General features: G+C 45.6%; 2 protein-coding genes and 1 long non-coding RNA gene across 3 annotated transcripts in view; 1 reads left to right on the plus strand and 2 right to left on the minus strand.

Moving 5' to 3' along the window:
* LOC136430787 (myosin-7-like) lies at window positions 1-15924 on the minus strand. Its single transcript, XM_066421736.1, has 27 exons — window positions 15841-15924; window positions 15210-15518; window positions 14312-14455; window positions 13172-13328; window positions 12268-12295; window positions 11427-11622; window positions 10610-10673; window positions 10342-10443; window positions 9815-10057; window positions 9369-9637; window positions 8992-9162; window positions 8507-8822; window positions 8053-8132; window positions 7492-7682; window positions 6961-7230; window positions 6294-6549; window positions 5861-6007; window positions 5481-5666; window positions 4832-4918; window positions 4365-4510; window positions 2940-4213; window positions 2468-2708; window positions 1804-2326; window positions 1503-1673; window positions 1172-1372; window positions 846-971; window positions 1-705 (listed from the first exon to the last, which is right to left on the minus strand). Exons 2-27 carry the CDS (start codon window positions 15408-15410, stop codon window positions 697-699), a joined length of 5799 nt encoding a protein of 1932 aa, XP_066277833.1. The 5' UTR covers window positions 15411-15518; window positions 15841-15924; the 3' UTR covers window positions 1-696.
* LOC136430793 (uncharacterized) overlaps window positions 15514-24346 on the plus strand; it is an 18623-nt gene continuing 9790 nt past the window's right edge. Inside the window, exons 1-2 of the long non-coding RNA XR_010754938.1 lie at window positions 15514-16722; window positions 17921-17994. This is a non-coding gene — a long non-coding RNA (uncharacterized lncRNA). The remainder of the gene's footprint in view (window positions 16723-17920; window positions 17995-24346) is intronic.
* The window catches only part of LOC136430778 (myosin-7-like), a 13303-nt gene continuing 8071 nt past the window's right edge, over window positions 19115-24346 (minus strand). Inside the window, exons 17-26 of the mRNA XM_066421723.1 lie at window positions 23952-24137; window positions 23707-23793; window positions 23327-23472; window positions 21889-23162; window positions 21469-21709; window positions 20828-21350; window positions 20521-20691; window positions 20201-20401; window positions 19913-20038; window positions 19115-19786 (exon numbers count right to left, since the gene is read on the minus strand). Of these exons, the coding sequence (XP_066277820.1) occupies window positions 19778-19786; window positions 19913-20038; window positions 20201-20401; window positions 20521-20691; window positions 20828-21350; window positions 21469-21709; window positions 21889-23162; window positions 23327-23472; window positions 23707-23793; window positions 23952-24137 (2964 nt within the window). The 3' untranslated portion in view covers window positions 19115-19777. The remainder of the gene's footprint in view (window positions 19787-19912; window positions 20039-20200; window positions 20402-20520; window positions 20692-20827; window positions 21351-21468; window positions 21710-21888; window positions 23163-23326; window positions 23473-23706; window positions 23794-23951; window positions 24138-24346) is intronic.

A 24346-nucleotide genomic window follows, 5' to 3' on the forward strand; every position in this document is an offset into this window, starting at 1 on the left:
TTTTTGTTCAAAGAAGTTTAATCAGCATCAAATGCAACGAAGCAACCATACACGTCACAAACCATACATTTCTCAAACGCATCTCTAAGACTACTTAGTGGTCCCGGAAGAGATACACGTACATATACACCATTGCCTTCCTGGATAGTTCCACGGTCAACTGGTCGACGGTTGACGTTGAATGTAGGGTTGAGAGGCTCTTCCTGTCACCAGATCCCAATCCCAAATCCGTGTTTTTTTCTGTATAATTCTGATAGCTTTTACCGTATTTATCAATGATTTTACTGGACAAAGAACACATGAACAGACGTAAACGAGAACAATTGACTTAACGTTTGTATACTTGTACAGATATGTCACTTGGCTGTCGTTACTTTGCATTTAGATTTTTCACAGACGGACAGGACCTACAACTAGGAAACAATACATAAGACAAAGTTGTTCTGTAGACTTAAGCTAACCATGGCGGTTTGATGGATGACAGTACACAGTAGCGATCGGTTCCAAACTCCCCCAGTGATGCCCCTATCTAGTGCTGTGTCAGTAAAACGTGTGCGTGCGTTGGGGCCCCCAGATGTGGCACATCGCTGAGACAGTGGACGAATCACACAGAACAGTCGTACTGGATTTCTCTTCTAAGCCATGAACGGTCGGTTACTTATTTACCATGGTTAACAGCTGACGGAGTCTAGGTTTCTACTTGTGCTGGAAAAGAAAATGGTATTACAAGATCATTAGTCTTAAGGAGGCAAACAAAGAAGTAAATGATAACAAAGAAGAAAAAAGAACAAGTGATGTCAAATAGGCATTTTGAAGAAGAGAAAAGGGCAGGTCTAGAAACTTACTGCTGAACGGTGCTGGGCGCGCATCTTGCCCAGGGCGGACTCGGCCATCTCGGCCCTCTCCTGGGCATCCTCCAGATCGTGCTGGGTCTTGCGCCACTTCGCCAGGTTAACGTTGGCCTGCTCCTCCTGTAAATCGATACTTACGGTTCAAAAGGCATCAATATATTGCAGTATTGTGTCATAAATAGCAGATGAAGAGAATTTAACTTTCTTTTTCACCAATGATACCGTCTCTCTATAAACGTTGCAATTAATGGACAAAATAATTCCTGCTTCAGCGCATATAAGCAAAAGTTAAGATATCGGTGAAAACGAAGGAAACGTACAGCGTCCTCCACTTGTCTCTTGTATGTCTTAATCTTCAGTTGCAGCTTCTCGACCATCTCCTGCATACGCTCCTCCTTCTTGCGATCCTCGTCGGCCTGGAAGCTCAGCTCCTTGAGACGGCGCTCATTCTTCCTCAGGTTCTTCAGGGTCTCCTGGTGACGCCTCTGCTCAGTGTCGAGTTCGGACTCCAGGTCACGCACCTGTGTTCGTGAAACACAATGCGATTTTCCTTGTGAAGTTAGCTTTTAGCTGTTACATGGTGATCTATTCGGTGTACGACGAAATGCCCAAAGACCAAGATATGACACCAGTACAAGATGATGACCTCACCTTGGCCTCCAACTTCTGCAGTGCGCGCTTGCCACCCTTCATCGCGATAGCCTCGGCCTCGTCCAGTCTCCTCTGCAGGTCCTTGATGGAGGCTTCCAGGTTCTTCTTGCTCTTCTCGATGTGGGCGGTGTGTTCCTGTTCTTGACGCAGGTCTTCTGAGATGCGGGAGGCCTATTGACGGAATTAGAAAAACAAACATGACTTTTTTTCAAAACTTTCGAGAAAAACATGACACAGTATAAATGGATGCGATGATGTTGACGAGAACGAATAGGTGCATAGGGAATATAGATATACTTACGTCAGCAATAGCCTTCTTTGCCTTATCCTCGGTCTGCCTGTGCTCAGCCATAACCTCGTCCAGCTCAGCCTGCAGGGTCTGGATCTCACCTTCCAGCTTCCTCTTGTGGCCAGCCAGAGAGGTGTTCTGTGCAGACAGCTCACCGACGCGGTCTGAAGACTCCACAAGCTCGGCCTCGGTCATCTTGCGGGCCCTCTCGGCTTGGTCCAGGGCATTGCGGAGCTCTTCGAGTTCAGCGGTCAGCATGTTGGAGCGGCGCTCAGACATGGCGAGATGCTCGCGGGCCTCCTCGCGTGCCCTCTGTTCGTCGTCAATTTGGGCCTGGACTTCCTGGATCTGGTTCTGGAGCTTGTTGATGGTCTTCCTGGCCTCGTTGTTGGCCTTCGTGGCGTTTTCCAAGGCAGCCTCGACCTCATTTACATCAGCCTCCAGCTTCTTCCTGGCCCTGACAGCCTCGTTCCTTCCCTTGGCCTCCACGTCCAGGGTAGTCTGCAGCGCATCCAAGGCCCTCTGGTGGTTCTTGCTGTAATTGGTAATGATAACACGAAAATATGTTTAAAGACAATGATTGGAAAACACAGGACAAATTCTGAATAAACACCACGCAGTATAAGATATGTTTGTGACAGAGCGATGGCCCAGTGGATCTTTCCGAAATTCTTACCGGGTATTTTCGAACTCCTCGTCCTTTTCGGCCAGCCTGCGGTCGATATCAGCCTTCAGCTGAGACAATTCGAGCTGGACGCGCAGAACCTTGCCCTCCTCTACTTCCAGTGCACCCTCTGCCTCCTCGAGACCAGTCTGCAGTTCCTCCTTCTCTACCTCCAGGCGCTTCTTGGCCTTCTCGAGTTCGTGGACGTTCTTTCCACTCTCGCCGAGGTGGTCGACAAGCTCGTGGATTTCGTCTGAAAGAAGACGTTAAGGGAAAAGTAAACTTTGCTTCTCAACATTATCTCCCAAATACGCAACTCATACTAGGAGGTGGTTAGTCGATTGTAGTTTATGAAAGCCAGTTCTTTTTCTATAAGGGCACGAAGTGGTGCCCGTCATGCAATGTCTGCATTCTCCATTATCAATAGAAAATACACCGCAATGTTGACTCATAGAGGCAAATGTATCTTGATGTACATTCGTACCATGCAAAGACTTGTTCTCCTTCTTCAGGTTTTCGAGAGCCTCCATGGTTTCTTCATACTGTCCCTTCAGCTTGTACAGCTCGTTGGCATAGGCACGGGCCTCCTTCGAAGAGGTCTCCAGCTCAGCGCTTATTTCTTCGCATTTGGTCTTCCATTCGGCGATCTGCTTGTCAATTAGACGCTGCCTCTTCTCCAGCTGTGCTGCCGCGGAGTTGGCCCGCTCAACGTCGATCATGAGATCCTCGACCTCACCGGCGAGCCTGTTCTTGGCCTTCTCCAGAGAGCTGCACTTGGCATTAGCGGCCTCCACCTGTTCCTCAGCATCCTGAAGGCGAGCAGCCAGCTTCTTCTTGGCATCCTCCAGCTCCTCGGCGCGCTGGATGGCGTCGGACTCGTACTTGGCACGCCAGGCAGTGACCTCTGTGTTGGCCTTGGACAGGGCGCGCTGGATCTCAGCCTTGCCTTCCTGCTCCTCTTCAAGTTGAACCTTCAGAGTGTCGGAGTCATGCTGGGCAGCACGCAGCTGGTGAGCCAGGTGGTTCTTGGCCTTGGTCTCCTCCTCAAGCTGGCGCTTCAGCTCCTCAAGCTGCTGGTTCAGCATGCTCTTGGCACGGCCCAACTGGCTGCATTGGCTCTCGGACTCCTCGAGCTGGCGGCTGATCTCATTATTTTCGGTCTCAAAGCGGGACTTCAGGGATGTCAGTTCCTGGATCTGCCTGCTTGACTCCTCGATCTTCACGTTGGCCTCGGCGATCTGCTCCTCGAGGGAACGGTTTGCCTTCTCCACGTTCAGCTTGCCCTTTGTGATGGCCTCGACGTTTGTAGCCAAGTCGTCGACTTCCATCTTGAGGGTGGTCTTCTCCTTCTCTAGCTTAGCCTTGACGCGCTGCAGGTTCTCCACCTGCTCGCCCAGCTCAGAGCTGGCGTCGGACAGCTTCTTCCTCAGGGCAGCGACGGTGGCCTCATGCTGCATGTTGGACTCCTCCAGCTCGCGGCGGAGTTTCTGCAGCTCGACTTCGCGCTTCTTGTTGACCTCAGCCTGGGCGGCGGTTGCGCCACCGGCCTCTTCCAGACGGTCTCCCAGATCCTCGAGCTCACGAGCCAGGTCAGCCCTCTGCTTATCGACCTTAGCACGGGCGTTCCTCTCGGCCTCGAGCTCCTGCTCAAGCTCCTCGATGCGGCCCTGCAGTTCCTTGATCTTCTTCTGCAGAGAAGTGACAAGACTCTGCTCGTCCTCCAGCTTAGCCTCGAGGCCCTTGATTTCAAACTCCTTCCTGTGTAGCAGAAATATAGCAAACGGACATTTTAGTGGTATCTTAGCATATTATTCACTATTTTCGTTGTAAACAAGTTTAAAAGACTCTGGATGATTATTAGCCGATGGAAAACTCTTCTTTTCAACACAGCTTAAGAGGAAATTCCTACTTCTTGATGCGCTCCTCCAGGTCGGCCTTCTCGTTCTCCAGGCCTCCCAAAGTCTCCTGTGCGGCCTTCAGGTCGCCCTCCAGCTTCCTCTTCAGCCTCTCGGCCTCGGCACGCGCCTTCTTCTCGCGATCCAGGTTCTCTTCGAGCTAGGTACATAAAAAGAGATTTTTACAGAAAGACGATGGGTAATCGTAAGAATAGATTTGACTTGAATACAGCTAGTCGATTAAAATTGCGCGCTAGTGGACCATTTCTCGGTTTCTGATCCGCTCTGTCGTTTGTTTACTAAGGAATTACGTTCCCATATCGTCATGGTCTCAAACACGAAGTCAACAATGAGCTAACAGGTTCCGTTTTTCTGTGAAGTTTACGGCTTTTGGTGGAAAGTGTGTAGCACATTTGCGCTACACCGACGTCATTTTTGCTGTGAAGCATCAAAAATGTCATTCATGAATTCCAATACGTACGTCATCCAGTTGCTGCTCGAGCTTGGCCTTGAACTTGCTGAGGCTGTTGACCTTGTCCTCCTCCTTCTGCAGGTCTTCCAGGGTGGTCTGTAGGGATGTTAAAACTGATGTGAGGATAGGTCGAAGTAAGTCTTGGGTACAGAGCAACGTACCGGTGTGTATTAGACTCATAAATGGTACAAGAAAATCCTACAAATTTATGGTTCTCTTATACATGATTGGAGATTTAAGTATTGGCAGTGAACAAGGGAAGGAGGGTGTAATGAGATTATCTGTGGACAGAACGTGCTGGACTTGACTAACTGCCCCATGAGTGGCAAGACGTGAAAGTCTAAGCAATTGTAAAGGTAAAGCGGTCCATCCTCAGACTGAGGACGAAGCATAGCGATTTAACGTTAGCTACTAGTGCAGTACGGCTTTGCTACGGCTCGCGTGTTTTTGGCCAAGCACACCGGGTCACCCCTTTTCTTCTCAATAGGTGTGTAGGGAATTGTATAAATGGTATTTGTATGGACATCAACTATTTTCATAGAATTAGACGAAATCAACCTCAAAAAAATAAGTTTATTGCATCGGTTCCAATAATGATTGTTGCCGTATGCTTGCCCTCGTTTGCTCCTGTACTGAGTGCCCAGCAGTTACAACTTACTGCATTGAGCTGTTCCAGCTTAGCCTTCTCCTTGGACAGCTTGGCGATCTGGTCCTCTTGCGTCGCCAGCTCATCTGAGGTGGTGCGGACCCTGTTCTCCACGCCGCGTGTCTCCTTCTCCACCTTCTGCAGAGTCTTCTCCAGCTCCTCCAGGTCCTTCTTAAGGTTGTCCACCTCTCCTTCAATCTACCAGGTAAAAAACACGTCACTGAGAAAAGTTCTGTATCGAACGTGTCATAAAAAGATTCATTTTTGTATGATTACTTGGTCCCTGAGAGGTAACGTTTTTTCTTGGAATTTCACCTTTTTGTTGTTGAACACATCTTGTTGAAAACGTTCCAACGATATTTTCTCGAGTCTACTTGGCGAAGACGGCTTACCTTGCGCTTTCCAGCGCTGAGCGTAGAGTTCTTGCCTTCTTCGTCTTGAAGGAGCGTCTTGTAGTCAATAATCTTCTGCTCCAGGTCTGCCTTGTTCTTGATCAGGTTCTGAGCCCTGTCGGCGATGTCACCTGTGTTGGTTTGTTCCTGGAAAAAAAGTGCATCAGAGAGATTTGCTTATATTCCAAAGGATACTTTTGGGCATATATTTGCATATTATAATCTGCAGGGAGTTTGACTGAGAGACTTGTGGCCATGCTATTTCCGAAGTGTAATAAATGGCCGTTTTCCGCCTAAAAAAAGATAACAATTTTGGGGAAGTGATTTTTTTACGAGGATAGAGTTTCAGCAGAGGGGCTCACCCCACATACATTGTATTTCAACAGAGGTATCTTTTTTCAAATCAAGGTGTATTGAAAACACATTTGTTCACCGAAGACAGTTGCCCGGCGAGTTCATTTTTCTCCTGCTCGACCACGGTCAGCTTCTGCTGAATCTCAGCCATTGTGGTCTCTTCCTTCTCCACTTCCTCCTTAAGCTCGCCCAGCTCCTCTTCCTTGGCACGGAGCTCCTCATCCGCCCGAGACTGGGACAGCAGTGGCTTGATGGTGCAGAACAGCTTCCACCAGTCCCAGTTGCGCAGGTTCATCCAGTTACGGACGTTACGCTGCAGCATCTTCAGGGCAGCCCTAAGGTTTGACATGATGTTATATTAGCTTGGCTTGGAAGACGGGGGCTCTTGGTAATCATAAAGATATGAAAAATACTTCTGACAAAATCTAGTTAGATTGTTAGAATTCTATTATGGTGTTTCTATGACAAGAATTTCATGATTGGTATTCCAATTCTTATTTTCATTTTTTGAGTATGTGAAGTTTAACCTCAGATTCTGGAGTTACAACTTGGGTGTCTGATAGGTGTCATAGATGTTGATTGGTTTCGATCGGTGTCTTGAGAACAGGAAGTACTGTTGGTTGAAAAGTTGGAACAGTTTATTTAGATAAAACCTGGAGATGTTTGTACTGTTGGTGAGATGATTTCGTAAAATAGTAACCCTTCAGTCGCTTTGTTGGTGTAAATATGTGTCTATGGACGCTTACCTCTGGTCCTGGAGCACTTGGTAGGCGATGCGCTGCAGTTTTCCTCGGAGACGCTGCTGGATGACAGTGATGATGACAGCCAGTTTCGCGTCACGGATGTCCTCAAGTTTAGCCACTTGGCCGGCCTTGAAGAAAATCTTTGTTGTGCCGACGCCAAACTGTTCTTTCGGCAAGCCGGACTTTTCCAGCAGCTTGACGCAGCACTCCCTGTCGTCCTCAACCTGCTTTGCCAGGACGGGGTCCACAGGCTTGTAGCGCTGCCTGAACTCCCTGTGATGGAAGAGATTGGTGTCAGTGTAAAAAAAGTACAAATCAAATCCTATCTTTCACTAACTTAACTTAAATAAATAAATGGCTGACAATTTTAAATGTTGCCTTTGATCATCATTGACAGAAACGTTTAGAGGTTTTGAAAGAATCCGTACCTGATGACCATCTTGTTGACATGGGTCATATCACTTATTTTGGCATTCGAATTGTGCCATTTTCTAGATAAGCAAGTATATGTTAATAAAAGTCTTGAATACATACTTAAAGATCATCTTGTTCGGGAAGCCCTTCTGGCAGATACGGATACCCTCGAGTACACCGTTACACGTCAGCTGATGCATCACCAATGGGTTGTCCAAGAGACCAGGAGTCTTCAACTCGTTGGGGATCAGACAACGCACGAAGTGGGGGTATGTGGTGTGCAGAGTGGCCATCAGCCTAGCCAACTGCTCCTGTAACCAAGGAAACAGAGAAAAAGGAATAGTTTTAGTCCCTTTCGAACTTTACATAAAGTGTAGTATTGCGCGGTCGTAATAATAAAGCATACATAGAACGTACAAACCTTAGAACCTTTTCAGACAACCTTACCACCATGTATATAACAGGTAACATGATGAGTTGCCATTCTCGTATAGGGCTGTTTAGCCATAGTCGATGCTGTAGGGCTGATGTGAATTAGGATTTTGCCATGGTCAATACTGACCGACGGAGGCCATATATATGATGAGTTTGACATAAGGCAAGATTGAACAAGCGTGGGAGAATGTACAATTTATGTCATCTCAGAATAGAATTGTGTATTTCATCATATATCGTATTCACCCTGTGGGTTGCAGAGGCGGTCTGGAAGGCTCCGCCCTTCTTGCCCTTTCCACCACCACCAGACTTCTTCTGGGCAGCAGCTAAGAGGGTGGAAACACGTGCATGGGTTACTGTTCCGCTGCCAGATATTCAAGGAATTGATTACCAATGCGCCGAGCGATCAGCCGGCAGAGTGTAAAGCATTCCCTTGTCTCACCTCATGCATGGCCATGCTCACAACATGATCAGGATATAAACAATACGCTTGGTGGTAGTGTTTTAGCGTAACTTTGAACATATGAATAAAGGAGAAAGAACGATTAAGGCAAGGTAGTACCATGACGAAGCCGACTTTTGAAAACGATAACAATAAGGTGTGACACTGACAAGCCATGCGTGTAACGTTAACCAGTGGTAACTTGTCGTTGGGTTCGACTCAAGGGATGCAGTGGCACTGTAGAACAAAAGTACTAACCTGTGTCCTCTGCCGTCATGAAGTCTGCATAAAGATCACTCAGGAGCTCATTGGTTGACTTCTTGAAGGTGCCGACCACCGTCTCGTTCACGGGGTCCTTGTTCTTCTCCAGCCAGCCGCAGATGTTGTATGTAACGTTACCGGCGTAGTGAGCCAGATCGAAGTGACCCTCGTACTTGGGGATCTTGGGCTTCTTCGGCTTCAGGAAGCTGGTGTGCTTGCCCAAGTGCGCGTCACGCAGCTTGTCGATGAAAGTCTTGTCGCTGGACTTAGGGAACATAGTCTGTTCCTCCAGAATGGCCAAAATACCCAGAGGCTAGATAAAAAAAGTAACAAAATGTGTCAAACGGGACTCAAATACAACAGGTCTTCAAATTGAAAGGCTGATTTCATATACTTACTTGATAGAATAACCATCGTAGTGTCTTATCTAATTTATAACGTTGAGGCAAGTCATATATAACCGGTCTACTTATTTTGCTCACCTTCTCGATCAGAGCAAGCGTCTTTGCCAAGTCCATGCCGAAGTCGATGGTCTCCCACTCGATTCCTTCCCTTTTGTACTCATCTTGCTCCTCCACGAACATGTGGTGGTTGAAGAACTGCTGCAGCTTCTCGTTGGTGTAGTTGATGCAGAGCTGATCAAAACTGTTGAACTGTGGAAATAGAATACACCATCAGTTGTAATTGTGATAGCGGGTGATTTTGTAATACAATTCACAACGTCTTATCAAATAAACGGATGTGTTGTCACTTTTTCCCAAGTACAGAAAAGTAACGGTATGCCTTACAAATTATTCTTAGAAAATAAAACGCACGTCTTCCAGTCTGGCGCATTATCCCAAATATAATGTTTGCTTACTTCGAAAATCTCAAAGCCGGCAATATCCAGCACACCAATGAAGTTCTCCCTCTTCATCTTGGTGTCCAGAGTTTCGTTACATTTCTTGACCAGGAACTTGAAGATCCTGTCGAACACGCCCTTAGCCAGGGCACCGACGGCGTAGATGCACTGATTGCAGTTCTGGCCCTTTGACACCCACTCGTTGCCGACCTTTACCCTGGGCTTCAGCAGACCCTTCTGCAGGTCACCGCTGTTGAGGCCGTACAGGAAGGACATCTTATCGGCGGCTGCAAGAGTTCAAATTGACGTGAAGTCACAATGCACAAGTGGATACAAGACGTTTAACTAAAATCAGAACACACACGCAAACAGAAGCAGAATACCTTTGTGTCATTACGTTCGTTTTCTGTGTGTCGATACCAGATATCCATTGGTTCACCCATTAATCCTTTAATCGAACTCACCCTCAGTGCCGTCCATTTCTGCCTGCTCCTCTCTTGGCTTGGCCTTGAACTTCATGTTACCGAAGTGGCACAGACCACCCGTGAGCTTGTAGATGTTCGTCACCTCATCTTTGGTGAAGCCCAGCACATCGAAGGCCTCGTCCGTCAACACCATCTCCTCCTTGTCGTCCACGCCCTTGATGGTCTTCTCGCCCTTCTCGGTGAAGCGGTAGTCGTGGGCATTGTCGCTCACCATCAACATCTCTGTAATGTAGTGAGAGTATTTGTTTATACATTCCATAATGCCTCATATGAAAAACATAGGGCTAATAAACTTCGCCGTTTTTCGTCTTACGATCTTCAGCATCAGTATGACGAACGAGCATCTTTTAAATTTACACAATGGCAACAGGATACTAATCAGAAAAGATGCAGTGAGTCTCAATGCTTTTTTTTAAACCTCAGAGTAACGTTGGTCACTGTCATCTTTGCCATATGGTCATATATGCCATTATTTTGGAAAAATGTGTACCCGTATGCCCACTTACTTGTGACTTCTTTTATGCCACTTGACAGCAGCTGGTAGAAGATATGGTAGCCACGCTCCATACCAGGCAGCTGCTCAATCACACGCACCTTCTCCAGCAGGTCTGGGGGATGCAAAACGAGTACGGAACTTAACACAACACAACACAGCAGCTTGTGATAAAACATGGGACCAAAGAAGAAGTAGAAGAGACGGATTAATCGAGTGAGTCATCACAGATATTGATTTCGATATTAGATGGCTATTACTATATTCAAATCCATACTCACAAGACTCGATGTCGGCACCAGCCAACTTGCCCTTCTGGTTGAAGTGGATCCTGATGAATTTACCCTGGTGTGTAAGAACAGTTTCGTTACCCAAAGATAATCGATTAGAATCAAAGGGCCCGTACAAGCAAACTGCAGATGAAAGTGAGTTTCGCCGATTAGGAGCATTGTACATTTCTGTTTTAAATCGTACGCTGCTTTTAGATTACATTTCTACTTCCATTACACTTTTCTATCATCGGTTTGAACGTTAATGGTGCCCTAAGCATTATTAGGGAGTTGAAAGTCATATTTTCAAAATCAATTTTCTAGTGATTTCTATCCATAGTAAGTTTAAATAACAGTGTCCCATTGCATATCGACCATCATGGAGCAAAGATGCAATGTCGCTCTGTGGTGGAAACTCATTAAAAATATCTGAGCGCCTGAAGGCCAGCTATTATTTCAAATCTTCCGAATGTATGCGATTCTTACAGATGAGTCCCGAATCCTTCCGGTGAATTAGTCACATGGTTATGGCTCAATTTGCTCGGACATTGTGACGTCACACGGTCGGAAGTTACCGAAAATTGTAGACAGAAAATGGTTACGGCCGACTTCTGGGCTGATTATTGGGTGGTACCCATAAATGAAAAAATGCTTTTGCGCCTTGCTTCTGCGCTCTTTTTAAACGCCCGAAGTATGAAATAATGATGCAAATTTGCCAATATGGGAAGGTAAATGTCAATTTCATACAGATTGCCTTATTCAGAATACTTCCAGTTTTACCCCCCGGAAACCGCTTAGGGCACCTTTAATAGAGTTTAAGAGTACTCACAAAACGGGAGGAGTTGTTGTTCCTGACGGTCTTGGCGTTACCGAAGGACTCCAGTACAGGGTTGGTCTGCACGATCTGGTCCTCAAGGGTGATCTTCTTCTCTTCCTCCTTCTTGGGACCGCCAATGGCAGCAACCTGGGCGAAGTAGGCGATAACCTTCTTCGTGTTCTCAGTCTTACCCGCACCGGATTCGCCACTGGGCAAAGAAAAGCAATAATAAACTATAAGAGTAGATAATGGGCATAAACCAACTCAAGCCACTTCTTAATGAAGTGTGAGTCTATGCAACTGACAGGGTTTAAGTTAACACACGAATATGCGCGACAGTGGTGTCACTGTCACTGAACAAACAAATCATAACAATAAGGGCTGACGGTAAAGCATGTCGTTGTGTCAACAACTCTGGCCTTGGTGTCGTTGTTCGTCTGTTCCTGGACAGTTTCATACTTCGTTGTCGTTTTCTGGAATTCATTAAACGTACCGAGTTAATCCTACACCGCTTGTCGTTGACTTTACAATGTTGATGAAATCGTTGTATGTCTGTCCCGGAAGCGGTCGTGGTGTCTTTTCCTGGATCAATTAATGGTACCAAGTTAGTCGGGCATTAGAGCATATGGAAGGTTTGGGCTTTATCGGCAGCTGTCGGTTTTTATCGGCAGTCGCCGGAGGGATTCCAAGACAGTTCTCACGGTGATGCGGTTTGGGCGGTTTACTAACGTGATCAGGATAGATTGGTTACCAACACCTGTTCTCATGCCTGTTTGGGGAAAGAAGGAGAAAAAGTTAAGAAGTTGTTGATATCCTAAACGACAGGTACGTAAGTATAAAAGGCAGTACTCACGTGATCAACATGGACTGGTTGTGGTGGTCTGCAGGGTAGAACCGTCAGGAGAGAAGAGAACATGTCGTCAGTATGTCTTCATCACTGTTGATTCTTCACCAGGTTAATGTGAGCTCACGCATGCGCTAGAGGGAAGCTGTTACATGCAGTCAAGTTACGCATGGGCAGTCAGCATTTAGTTAACCAAAGAAAAGCTGATACACAACGGGCAAAATAGCCATCATTAGCGTCTTCTAAATGCCATTTTGATTTTGATTTTATTAAAACTGCAACAGTACAATACACGTTAGACACAGGCAGCTATTGCTGGTGTCGTGACCCACACACATACATGTAATATACCCGTTTTTACACTTGGGTGGAGTGAGGACGTGAGTGATCTTAGCATACTTCAACGACATGGCATATTTACTGATTAAGCCTTTACGTTAGGTTCTCGCGTTAGCTTCTAGTCCTTGTAAGTCAATATACAACACATCACAATATAGACAACGTAAGCCAAACTGCCTAGGCTAGCGATGTTAGGATATCTAAGAAATACTGTGTGTACATTGGTGATTTGAACAAAAGTTTGAAAACGAAAATAGGTCCTGTTCAAGGATTGCAAGTTGATTCCAAGTTGATTCCAGTGCCTTGTATCACCTCCAGTAAAGCCAAAATCAATTGAAAATAATCTTTAACGTTTTCCTAGAAATACTGTTCCTGGAAGAAAATGGTATTGATTCGCTTTCATTGACTTGTAATGTTGGATGAACAAAGGTTGAACATTTTTTTAAACTTTGACTGTAAATTTTATCTCGTTTACCATCATAGTCTGTTACTAGAAAATGGAATGAGGTTTTATTTGATATTGTTGGGATATCTTAATAAAGACGTTCTCGATGTGCGACACAGGTTCGCTTACCGATCAGCATGTTCTGGTAGGCGTTGTCAGCCACAGAGAACAAGTGAGGCGGCATCTCCTGACGCCTCTTGCCACGGTACATGGAAACAACCTCCTCTGTGTAGAGAGGGAGGCGCCTGAAGGGGTTGATCACGACGCAGAACAACCCGGAGTAGGTCTAGAAGTGGAACAACAACAAAGGGTCTAGTAGGTACATAGGAAACGACAGTAGTACAGATTAGATACAAGAGGAAGTATTTTATGAGGGCACTGTTTAATATCAGGGACACCTATCTGTAGGAAGTAATAGAACCAGACAATGTTGCCGTGAGGAAGGTGACAGAGTACAGACGTTCACCGAAATGTCGGCTTTGGTTGTATATATATCTTGGTTATTGATAAAGCGATTTTGCAATCATATTCAGTTATGCGTGGAATTTTGTAGGAGATGTATTCATTAGCTTTAGCTCTCAGACGATTTAAAGGAATGAATCAGACTGACACCGTGTTTGATCTTGTCATTTCAGTAATAAAGCAGCCGACAGAAATATGCGAACCAATCATGTCACTTTCGGAATTCCCGCGATGACAGACCAATCGGTACAGCACTCTTTGAATTAAATCCACAGGCAGAGATTAGAGAAAACTGTTCCAAGGCATACGTTATTTTTGCTCGTTTTCATATCCATCTGTTTATGGTGCCAGGTTACCTACAAAAATACTATTTTCGTCTTGTATGTTGTACATGGCCCAGTTGATGGCGCGACGCCATGTGGCCTGTGGCACCATGAGGTCATGGTTGGCATGCCCTAGAGGTTATTCCTGTCTCAGAATGTCCGCTAAATTATTTTCGTCCTTTCCGTCTGTCGGCCGATGTCTGTCTACCGGGTGTCTATCCGTGCCAACCTCTCCACATTTAAAGTCAGTTGAAAGATGTTAAAGGGATCTTTTTGAAATGAATGTTAGCTGCTCTTTTGTAAACGATTGGGTGTTGCAAGAGATAATTTTAGACAGGAATTGTCATAAACGCAGCATGTGCACCATTTCATTTTCGTCGCCTTCTAGTTACCTGACAGTTGATTTTGATGGAAGATACAATTCTGTCTTTTTTGCAACGTCCGTCTCAAATGATAAACATCCAATGTTGACGTCATCACTTACGTAGATCATGCCGTTGGCGTAACGGTCCCTGAGGGTCGCCAGCACAGAGGCGTCGTTCAGGTAGGTCATGTTGGCCATGTCCTCGCAGCAGACGAACTTGGGCGGGTTCATCATGACTATCTTGTCCTTCTTCACCTCCTTGGTCTACAGAACATATGAAGAGCCCAACGTAGTTAGTATGATTAGTACAGTCTTCTGCAAAACTTTATCTTTGTGTCGATTAAAACCAAAAAAGGCAAATAAGTTAAGGAAAATAAAGAGAGCTAATTTGCAAATACAAACTTCTTCTTTTTCAGTCGTTCTGAGGATCCTTTTGTCCTTTTTCATACATCATATTAAGACATATTAATGGTGCAGTGGCAATAAATATCAAACTTGAACAATGTTTCAACAACGATTCATCTGGAATGTATAATAGGCAATTGTATTCAAATGTGTATTTACTATGTTTTTACTTTGCATAGATCTTTCAACTTGGTTAATCAATGTATTTGCGCTTAGGAGAACTGACACCGTTTGGTATCGGGTCATCCCTCGCTATTTTGGGGTTAGCCGTTATTAGGACCTCAGCAGAAGTAATGAAAACGATATGGTCAGGAGTAATGTCTGGTATGTGATCTTGTCCCTTTTCATTGACTTCGGCCCGGCAGATGCTCATGTAGTTAACATTGGTCTAGCTCGCGTATTTCAATACCTGGTAGCTTGTGTGCAGATCAGATTGGTTATTAGTCTTAAACCTTCCATGTCTGCCGTTTTTCTCTAGTAGCTGTGCACCTTTGTCATTTTCTCTGAGAGACCAATGAGAGAGGCCAAATACACCAATCTAGATTCCGTCAGCTTAGAGATGTGCATCATTGACCTGGATGTCGCAAAGGTCTTGTAGCGATTATGTACTTACTTGTCCCTTTGGCAACTGAACCGTGATCTTATCGCCCTTCTCTTCCTTGATCTCCACAGCGATGTACACGTCTTTGTCGTCCGGAGCCCAGACGTTCTTCTTGGGATCGTACGGTGCGGAGCGGAGCTCCATCATCAACTTGGTGTCACCGTAGATGTAGACCCGAGGGTCGTCGGAAATCTTGTCGGATTTGGGCGGCATCTTGGCTCTGGTTCCTCTTGGCTACGGACACAGAAGGAAGGAGTGGCACGCCGACTGCGGCTGAACGGGAGAGACAGAAGATGAGTCCGACGAGCTACAGCTACGGCCCTGAAAAGATAGAAGAAACAAACATTAATACATGTTTCCATTCCAGGAAGATGGTTTCCTGGAATCCAAACATGTCAAACTTTTCAAAGAAACTAATCGTTTCTAGTAACGTTATTGCCCAAGCCCTGTCCTGGGTCTCCCGGCTCTGGTCGAGTCATTTTCCCACACAGAACACGCTACCAACTGCACCATCTAGCTTTACACATCCCATTCTCAATGGAAAATCAAGCAACATGCATGAAATTAATCATCATTCCAGAAAAACGTTACTCTACTCTAACCGTCCACCGTACTGTGAAAGTACAGATAAAGTGCTCTCTACCTTTCGGTTAGAAGCTGTCGGAGTAGAAACTGAGGGGCGGGAGCCTTTATAACGGCGTGAAGTGCCAAAGTAATCACATTCATGTCATTCTGCAAGGTCATTGCTCATGTTCAATATCTGCATGCTCTGATTGATCGAGAGCGTGCGGCAACGCCATTGCCATTGGTGTATTGATTTAGTCCGAGAATAATGCATGACAACAGGTGCATTATATGCACTCCAGTTAAAGGACGGGGAAAAAGTCATGAACCTTTGCCTTCTATTCTAATACTTGCCAAAAAGTTGCGTTGGAAATATCAATCAAAACAAAGACTTTTCATGTAGCTAACTGTTTGCTTTATGCTACAGCAAAGTCAGCGCCTGCTCATGATTCGGTTAGTTCATAACACGTATACGTTTTCTACTAAAGAGAGACATAACGGTCGTTGTTATATTTCAATTTACTATCAAGATTTGTGAAGAAAGACTTGATATGGTCAGATCTATCTGTATCCATATTGTTCAAACGTTACGGCATAGTGCACTAGCTGAATATTTCTGTACTACATTTAAAGAGTATATGTTAAGTGTACCAATCTCTTCTGCAGCTGACAATGTTCCATCAGAGGACAAGTCGCCAGAAACGCGGCTACTTTTAGAAAATGGTGCCTAGAAAAACATACAAGTCTGCTAGAAAAACATTCATGGCATTTTTCTGTCAAGAAACATACATCACATTCCTGTCCCCTCAATCCCCGCATGTCCCTCACGGACTAGATCGGGGCTCGTCCGACTCATCGTCTCTCTGACGCTCATTCGAACTTGGCCTTCCTCTGTCATCAAGAGGAATCACAGTCAAGTTCAACGCTGCTCAGACGATATGACCAACAGACAAAAGTCACTGTAAGTACCTAATCTCGTGACATCATCTTACATGTTAAACTTACGGGTATCTATTGATATAATTATAAGGATCATTTCACTTATATGCATAACTTTTCTCTGTGTATGTAACTGTGCGGGTAGTGATAGTTTTATGGAATTTCACACACTTGCGCGCGCTTAGCTTAAGAAACTAGCTTTCATACTCCGTATCTTTGATATCGTAGGGTCTATATGCCGTTCTGTTCGCATTTAACGTTAGATTAAATGTTAAAGAATGACGTATTCTATTTGCGTCTAGTTACTTTAATTGAGAATTATTGACAGTAACGAAAAGTTCAAAAAGTGATTTCTGAAGCGTCCCTGTCTACTTGTTCAAATCATATCCATACAAAAGTACGTTTAGATGAGAAAATACTGATGATGAATATAATAGCTGTATCATCTATCATCTTGAATTCTTCGAAGACAGCCGCTTAAAATAGAGAGGCGCTTTCTGATTGGTTGAGACAAAAATGTAACGATCGTTTGTATCTGACACTTAATGACTGACGGGAAACACATATATGCCATACTTGGACCAAATTTAGCTGTCAAATTCTTCAGCATCACGATATGGTGTCGCTATGCTGTATGATACCAACCCAGTTTATGATGAAGCTAAGTCGTTATCCAGGTCCCAAAGGAGACATTGACAACGACTTTGCTACAACATATGGGGGGAAATTTGTGCAACATCAATTTGGCAGTTAACGTTTTTATTGAAAGCAGCAGCTACATCTATGTCACCGTCATGATAAGAACCACCAACTGCTGCTTAACTCTTGCCATAACATCCGCATGTTGTTCCATTCTTCACCAGATATTCACCAGGCAAATGGTTACATAATGCTACTTTTCCATTTCCCGGTCAATTCATTGGTTTGAAGTTACTGGAAGCGGTATGCTAGTTACGTGTAAAGCAACTATAGAGTGATCTTTATAAGCTGGTCTTCAGTAGACGGCTTGAAGTGGGAAGTTCAAGTTACATGTGATACCCTTGCAACAGATGCACTCGTCAATACATGAAGCTGAGGCTGGCATACCGACTGCTCCGGAAATGTCTAGTTGTAACCTGATAGCCATTTGCTGATGACCGTCTCCTGCGATAGATTTGTCCCATTCTTTGTCCAGTGAGGACGGGTGACTGACTGTCCGTTTTGATGTTCATCGCTTCCAGGTTAATTTCAACATACACGGACGAAGACTATGATGGCAATGGTGGAGGGACGTATTTCATGCTTTAGGTTTGAGGTATGTACCGCTTGCGTTGTAACCGATGGAACTGATCATGATAAGACAGTTGAAGTTAACGTTGTAAGCATATACATTCATTTGGTAAATGTTTATGTATCTTAAAAGTATAATCTAGCTATGCTATCTCTTTCTAAGATATCCGTTTGTAATGTTGTATCTTAAGTTCAGTCCTGTTATTGGCCTTGCAGTATGTGATCGTGTCGAGTTCATGTTTGCTCAGTGCACGGAGTGAATAGGTCGCATTGCAACGTCGTGTCGCCAGTTTAATAGATATTCTAAACTTTTTCATCTGTCTGGCTTTTGTTTTGTTGCGGATTCTTTCGTTATGATAATAGCATTAAAAAGGTGTAATTGACTTGTTTTGATCTAGAATCTTTGTTGGGTGCTAAGTGCTAACGAGATATACATTTTAACACTTGAATGCAGGGTAATGTTCGTTGCGAGCCATTAGAACAATCTTTTCGTTGATTAGTGACTGAATGAAGACCTTAAATGTTTGGCTATAAGAGGACCGCTATAGATCACAAAAGTGTTAGGTGTACAGATTTGCCCTTGTGGGCGTATTTGTGCAATCATCTCAAGGGATGTTATCTTTCATCCCCGGGAGGTTATACATCGATAGTAATTGTGTGGCATTTCCTTACGATGGTCTTCATCCTTCATAAATCTTTGTTCTTGTGTAGGATCTTATAGGGCGCTTTCGTCTATTTCTGAAGATGCAACTGTCAATGCCTATAGAAGAGGCACCGTGGACTGCTATCAAGTATCTGTCAGTTTTATTCAATAGTTTTGACCTAACTTTGGTGGCGTTTATATTCTTCTTCGACGTTATGTTCTGGTAGATATTTGAGCGAAGTCATCTCTCTGCTTGTAGGTTTAGTTGGCCTAGAATTCTAAGATCTGCGTTATTAGTTGGTCAAGGGAATAGCTAGCTATAGTTAGAGGCTGGAAATATTTAGACAGTATGCCTAATACGTTGAGGTCTACTTCTTTTCGTACTAATATTTGCTTCTAGACATACATGATATTTTACACAAAAGGTGTTCAAAAGTTCCTAACCATCTTACAACATCAAACACTGCTATATTGAGACCAGAGATTGATATGAGACGAGTAATTTTGTTCAAAGAAGTTTAATCAGTATCAGATGCAACGAAGCAACCATACACGTCACAAAGCATTCATTTCTCAAACGCATCTCTAAGACTACTTAGTGGTCCCGGGAGAGATACACGTACATATACATCATTATATTTCCGAATAGTTCCACGATGAGTGGGTGGGTTGACGCTGGATGTAGGGCGGAAACGCTCTTCCTGCCAACAGTCCCATGTCCGTGTAGTTTTCGAAAGGTCGTTTTAAAAGGTCGAGAGCTTTTACTTTTATAATCCATGAGCTATACATAGACATATTTTAATCAGACACAAACGTGTTTCTAACTCTCTAATCGGTCAGATTGCGTTTAGATGTTTCACAGGCGGAGATGACATACAGGAACAGGGTACAGTTGTGTAAGACAACGTTGCTCTATAGACTTTAGCTAACCATGGCGGTTTGATGGATGGCTGTACACTGTAGCGATCGGTTTCAAACTCCCCCAGCGATGCCCCTATCTAGGTGCTGTGTCAGTAAAACGTGTGCGTGCGTTGGGGCCCCGGATGTGGCACATCGCTGAGACAGTGGACGAATCACACAGAACAGTCGTACTGGATTTCCCTTATAAGCCATGTACGGTCGGTTACTTATTTACCATGGTTTGCAGCTGACGGAGTCCGGCCTTCTACTTGTGCTGGAAAAACAAGGAGAAAAATTGGTTACAAATTGACAAAAATCCTAATTGTAAAGCCTTCAACATAATTTCCTTATTTCGAGCATTTCAAAAAAAATAACTTATTTTAAGTTTCTAGCCACATACTGCGGCGCGGTGCTGGGCGCGCATCTTGCCCAGGGCGGACTCGGCCATCTCGGCCCTCTCCTGGGCATCCTCCAGATCGTGCTGGGTCTTGCGCCACTTCGCCAGGTTAACGTTGGCCTGCTCCTCCTGTAAATCGACAAATAGACCGGTATCACAAAAGAAAAGTAGACATAAATCATAAACAGTCAGAATAATATGATAAACACTGTTTTTGCTGCATTGAATGAATGGAGCACTTTCTGCCAGAAAAAAAAAATTCAAATAGTAGGACAATAGTATGTTACGTACAGCCTCCTCCACTTGTCTCTTGTATGTCTTAATCTTCAGTTGCAGCTTCTCGACCATCTCCTGCATGCGCTCCTCCTTCTTGCGGTCCTCGTCGGCCTGGAAGCTCAGCTCCTTGAGACGGCGTTCGTTCTTCCTCAGGTTCTTCAGGGTCTCCTGGTGGCGCCTCTGCTCAGTGTCGAGTTCGGACTCCAGGTCACGCACCTGTTTAAAAAAACATTTTAATGAGAAACATCATTTCTCTCAATGAAATGAAAGCTGCTTTAGATTGAAACTGGGGATAACTGCGAGCTGAAATATTCTATCTTTGATCATGCCCTTACCCTGCCTTCCAGCTTCTGCAGGGCGCGCTTGCCACCCTTCAGGGCGATAGCCTCGGCTTCGTCGAGCCTCCTCTGCAGGTCCTTGATGGAGGCTTCCAGGTTCTTCTTGCTCTTCTCGATATGAGCGGTGTGTTCCTGTTCCTGTTTCAAATCTTCCGAGATACGAGCGGCCTGTTGATAAAAATACAAAGGTGAGTTTCAACGCAAACAGACGACGATAGATAGATTGCGGGGCCACACTGGAAACAGGAAACTGGAAACAAACCTCAACGACCGTCAGCATATATTTGCAGACAAACATACGTACATCAGCAATAGCCTTCTTTGCCTTCTCTTCGGTCTGCCTGTGCTCAGCCATAACCTCGTCCAGCTCAGCCTGCAGGGTCTGGATCTCACCCTCCAGCTTCCTCTTGTGGCCAGCCAGAGAGGTGTTTTGAGCAGACAGCTCGCCAACGCGGTCTGAAGACTCCACAAGCTCGGCCTCGGTCATCTTGCGGGCCCTCTCGGCTTGGTCCAGGGCATTGCGAAGCTCTTCGAGTTCAGCGGTTAGCATGTTGGAGCGGCGCTCAGACATGGCGAGATGCTCGCGTGCCTCCTCGCGTGCCCTCTGTTCGTCGTCAATTTGGGCCTGGACTTCCTGGATCTGGTTCTGGAGCTTGTTGATGGTCTTCCTGGCCTCGTTGTTGGCCTTGGTGGCATTTTCCAACGCAGCCTCGACCTCATTTACATCGGCCTCCAGCTTCTTCTTGGCCCTGACAGCCTCGTTCCTTCCCTTGGCCTCTACGTCCAGGGTAGTCTGCAGGGCATCCAAGGCCCTCTGGTGATTCTTGCTGTAATCAAAAATATCCTTGATATACTAGAATAAACACGCAAAAATACAAATATACGTCACGCTGCAGATAACTTTAAATACAATTTAAAAAACAAAGTAGGCATATACATGCCAACCGTGTGTTCTCGAACTCCTCGTCCTTCTCAGCCAGTCTGCGGTCGATGTCAGCCTTGAGCTGAGACAACTCGAGCTGGACACGCAGAACCTTGCCCTCCTCCACTTCCAGTGCTCCCTCTGCCTCCTCGAGACCAGTCTGCAGTTCCTCCTTGTCTACCTCCAGGCGCTTCTTGGCCTTCTCGAGTTCGTGGAGCAACTTGCCGCCCTCGCCGAGGTGGTCGGTCAGCTCGTGGATTTCGTCTATGAGAGAAATCGAAATAAGTGTGAGATACAATATTACATCATTGATCTATATATTATAAAGTAACAAAAGCTGAGCCGTAGTTGATCTATCAGTAAGTAACAAAGAATGAGGTTGGAGAAATTTTAGAGACACTAGCTTATACGTTGACGTACGGACATTTAAAAAAAATCCCTACCATGCAAAGACTTGTTCTCCTTCTTCAGGTTTTCGAGAGCCTCCATGGTTTCTTCATACTGCCCCTTCAGCTTGTACAGCTCATTGGCATAGGCACGGGCCTCCTTCGAAGAGGTCTCCAGCTCTGCGCTTATTTCTTCGCATTTTGTCTTCCACTCGGCGATCTGCTTGTCAAGTAGACGTTGCCTCTTCTCCAGCTGTGCTGCCGCGGAGTTAGCCCGCTCAACGTCGATCATGAGATCCTCGACCTCACCGGCGAGCCTGTTCTTGGCCTTCTCCAGAGAGCTGCACTTGGCATTTGCGGCCTCCACCTGTTCCTCAGCATCCTGTAGTCGAGATGCCAGCTTCTTTTTGGCATCCTCCAGCTCCTCAGCGCGCTGAATGGCGTCGGACTCGTACTTGGCACGCCAGGCAGTTACCTCTGTGTTGGCCTTGGACAGTGCGCGCTGGATCTCAGCCTTGCCTTCCTGCTCCTCTTCAAGTTGAACCTTTAGAGTGTCGGAGTCATGCTGGGCAGCACGCAGCTGGTGAGCCAGGTGGTTCTTGGCCTTGGTCTCCTCCTCAAGCTGGCGCTTCAGCTCCTCGAGCTGCTGGTTCAGCATGCTCTTGGCACGGGCCAACTGGCTGCATTGGCTCTCGGACTCTTCAAGCTGGCGGCTGATTTCAGAATTCTCGGTCTCCAGACGGGATTTCAGGGAAGTAAGTTCTTGGATCAGCCTGCCGGATTCCTCTATCTTGACATTGGCCTCGGCGATCTGCTCCTCGAGGGAGCGGTTTGCCTTCTCCACGTTCAGCTTGCCCTTTGTGATGGCCTCGACGTTTGTAGCCAAGTCGTCGACCTCCATCTTGAGGGTGGTCTTCTCCTTCTCCAGCTTAGCCTTGACGCGCTGCAAGTTCTCTACCTGCTCACTCAGCTCAGAGCTGGCGTCGGACAGCTTCTTCCTGAGGGCAGCGACGGTGGCCTCGTGCTGCATGTTGGACTCCTCCAACTCGCGGCGGAGTTTCTGCAGCTCGACTTCGCGCTTCTTGTTGACCTCAGCCTGGGCGGCGGTGGCGCCACCGGCCTCTTCCAGACGGTCTCCCAGATCCTCGAGCTCACGAGCCAGGTCAGCCCTCGCCTTATCGACCTTAGCACGGGCGTTCCTCTCGGCCTCGAGCTCCTGCTCAAGCTCCTCGATGCGGCCCTGCAGTTCCTTGATCTTTTTCTGCAGAGAAGTGACAAGACTCTGCTCGTCCTCCAGCTTAGCCTCGAGGCCCTTGATTTCGAACTCCTTCCTGTTGGGTGTCACAAAGAGACACACGTAAAATATGCTTCCTTTACGTAAGCAGGTTATATCATATATCATGATATGACTTTTGTTTTCTTTTTTAAAGCCTCTGGGTGGTCAGTATCTAACTGTCTTTGAAAAAATTGTATTTTGACAAGCAGCTAAACTTACTTCTTGATGCGCTCCTCCAGGTCGGCCTTCTCGTTCTCCAGGCCTCCCAAAGTCTCCTGTGCGGCCTTCAGGTCACCCTCCAGCTTCCTCTTGAGTCTCTCAGCCTCGGCACGCGCCTTCTTCTCGCGATCCAGGTTCTCTTCTAGCTGTATATAAAAGGGTATGGAAGATAACATTAAAGCGCCATTCCCAATTTGCATACCGCAGACATTTGCGTTCTATGTTCGTCGATCACAGTTGCAATATGAATGTCTAAATCTGCCACCCCGAAAAAATACTTCATTTGCAACCTCGTCTTTTTGCATTGAAAGATGGAAATAGATCACCTTGTAATATAAGAACCATCAATAGTCAGAAAACTTCACATGTTGAACACCTACGTCGTCCAGTTGCTGCTCGAGCTTGGCCTTGAGCTTGCTGAGGTTGTTGACCTTGTCCTCCTCCTTCTGCAGGTCTTCCAGGGTGGTCTATAAAAATGGTTTGAAGTGAATGCAAACATGTATTCCTTATTTCATAAAATGGATGGTTTATTTACTGACGTAAAGTTTAACACCTTATTGAGTTTACCTCCTATGCTTTATTTTGTGATAAAGTTATAGTATATTACGATAGGAATGTTAATTACTGCATTGAGCTGTTCCAGCTTAGCCTTCTCCTTGGACAGCTTGGCGATCTGGTCCTCTTGCGTCGCCAACTCATCTGAGGTGGTGCGGACCCTGTTTTCCACGCCGCGTGTCTCCTTCTCCACCTTCTGCAGAGTCTTTTCCAGCTCCTCCAGGTCCTTCTTAAGGTTGTCCACCTCTCCTTCAATCTGTCATATGAAAGGTACAGCGATTAGACTATGTCCTGTTTTACTGAAAACATGAAAACAATTGCCCGGTTCGGTTTACTAGTATTTGTTGAAACCTGAAATACATTTTGAAAACATCCATCGTCTACAGAATGTAGCTCTACCCCTACAATTATAGTTCTTACACCCTACATTGTTCAGTTACATGAATATCGTTAACAAATGTAATT

This window comes from Branchiostoma lanceolatum, chromosome 1 (assembly GCF_035083965.1).
Source record: "Branchiostoma lanceolatum isolate klBraLanc5 chromosome 1, klBraLanc5.hap2, whole genome shotgun sequence".
In the NCBI taxonomy this organism is placed as follows: domain Eukaryota; kingdom Metazoa; phylum Chordata; class Leptocardii; order Amphioxiformes; family Branchiostomatidae; genus Branchiostoma; species Branchiostoma lanceolatum.

Coding starts and splice junctions, on each gene's coding strand:
- LOC136430787 (XM_066421736.1), bottom strand. CDS start 15,410: ATGCCGCCCAAATCCGACAAGATTTCCGACGACCCTCGGGTCTACATC. Junction 10,058..10,341: donor TGGCATAAAAGAAGTCACAA/GTAAGTGGGCAT, acceptor ACTACATTACAG/AGATGTTGATGGTGAGCGAC. Junction 4,511..4,831: donor TCGAGCAGCAACTGGATGAC/GTACGTATTGGA, acceptor TTATGTACCTAG/CTCGAAGAGAACCTGGATCG.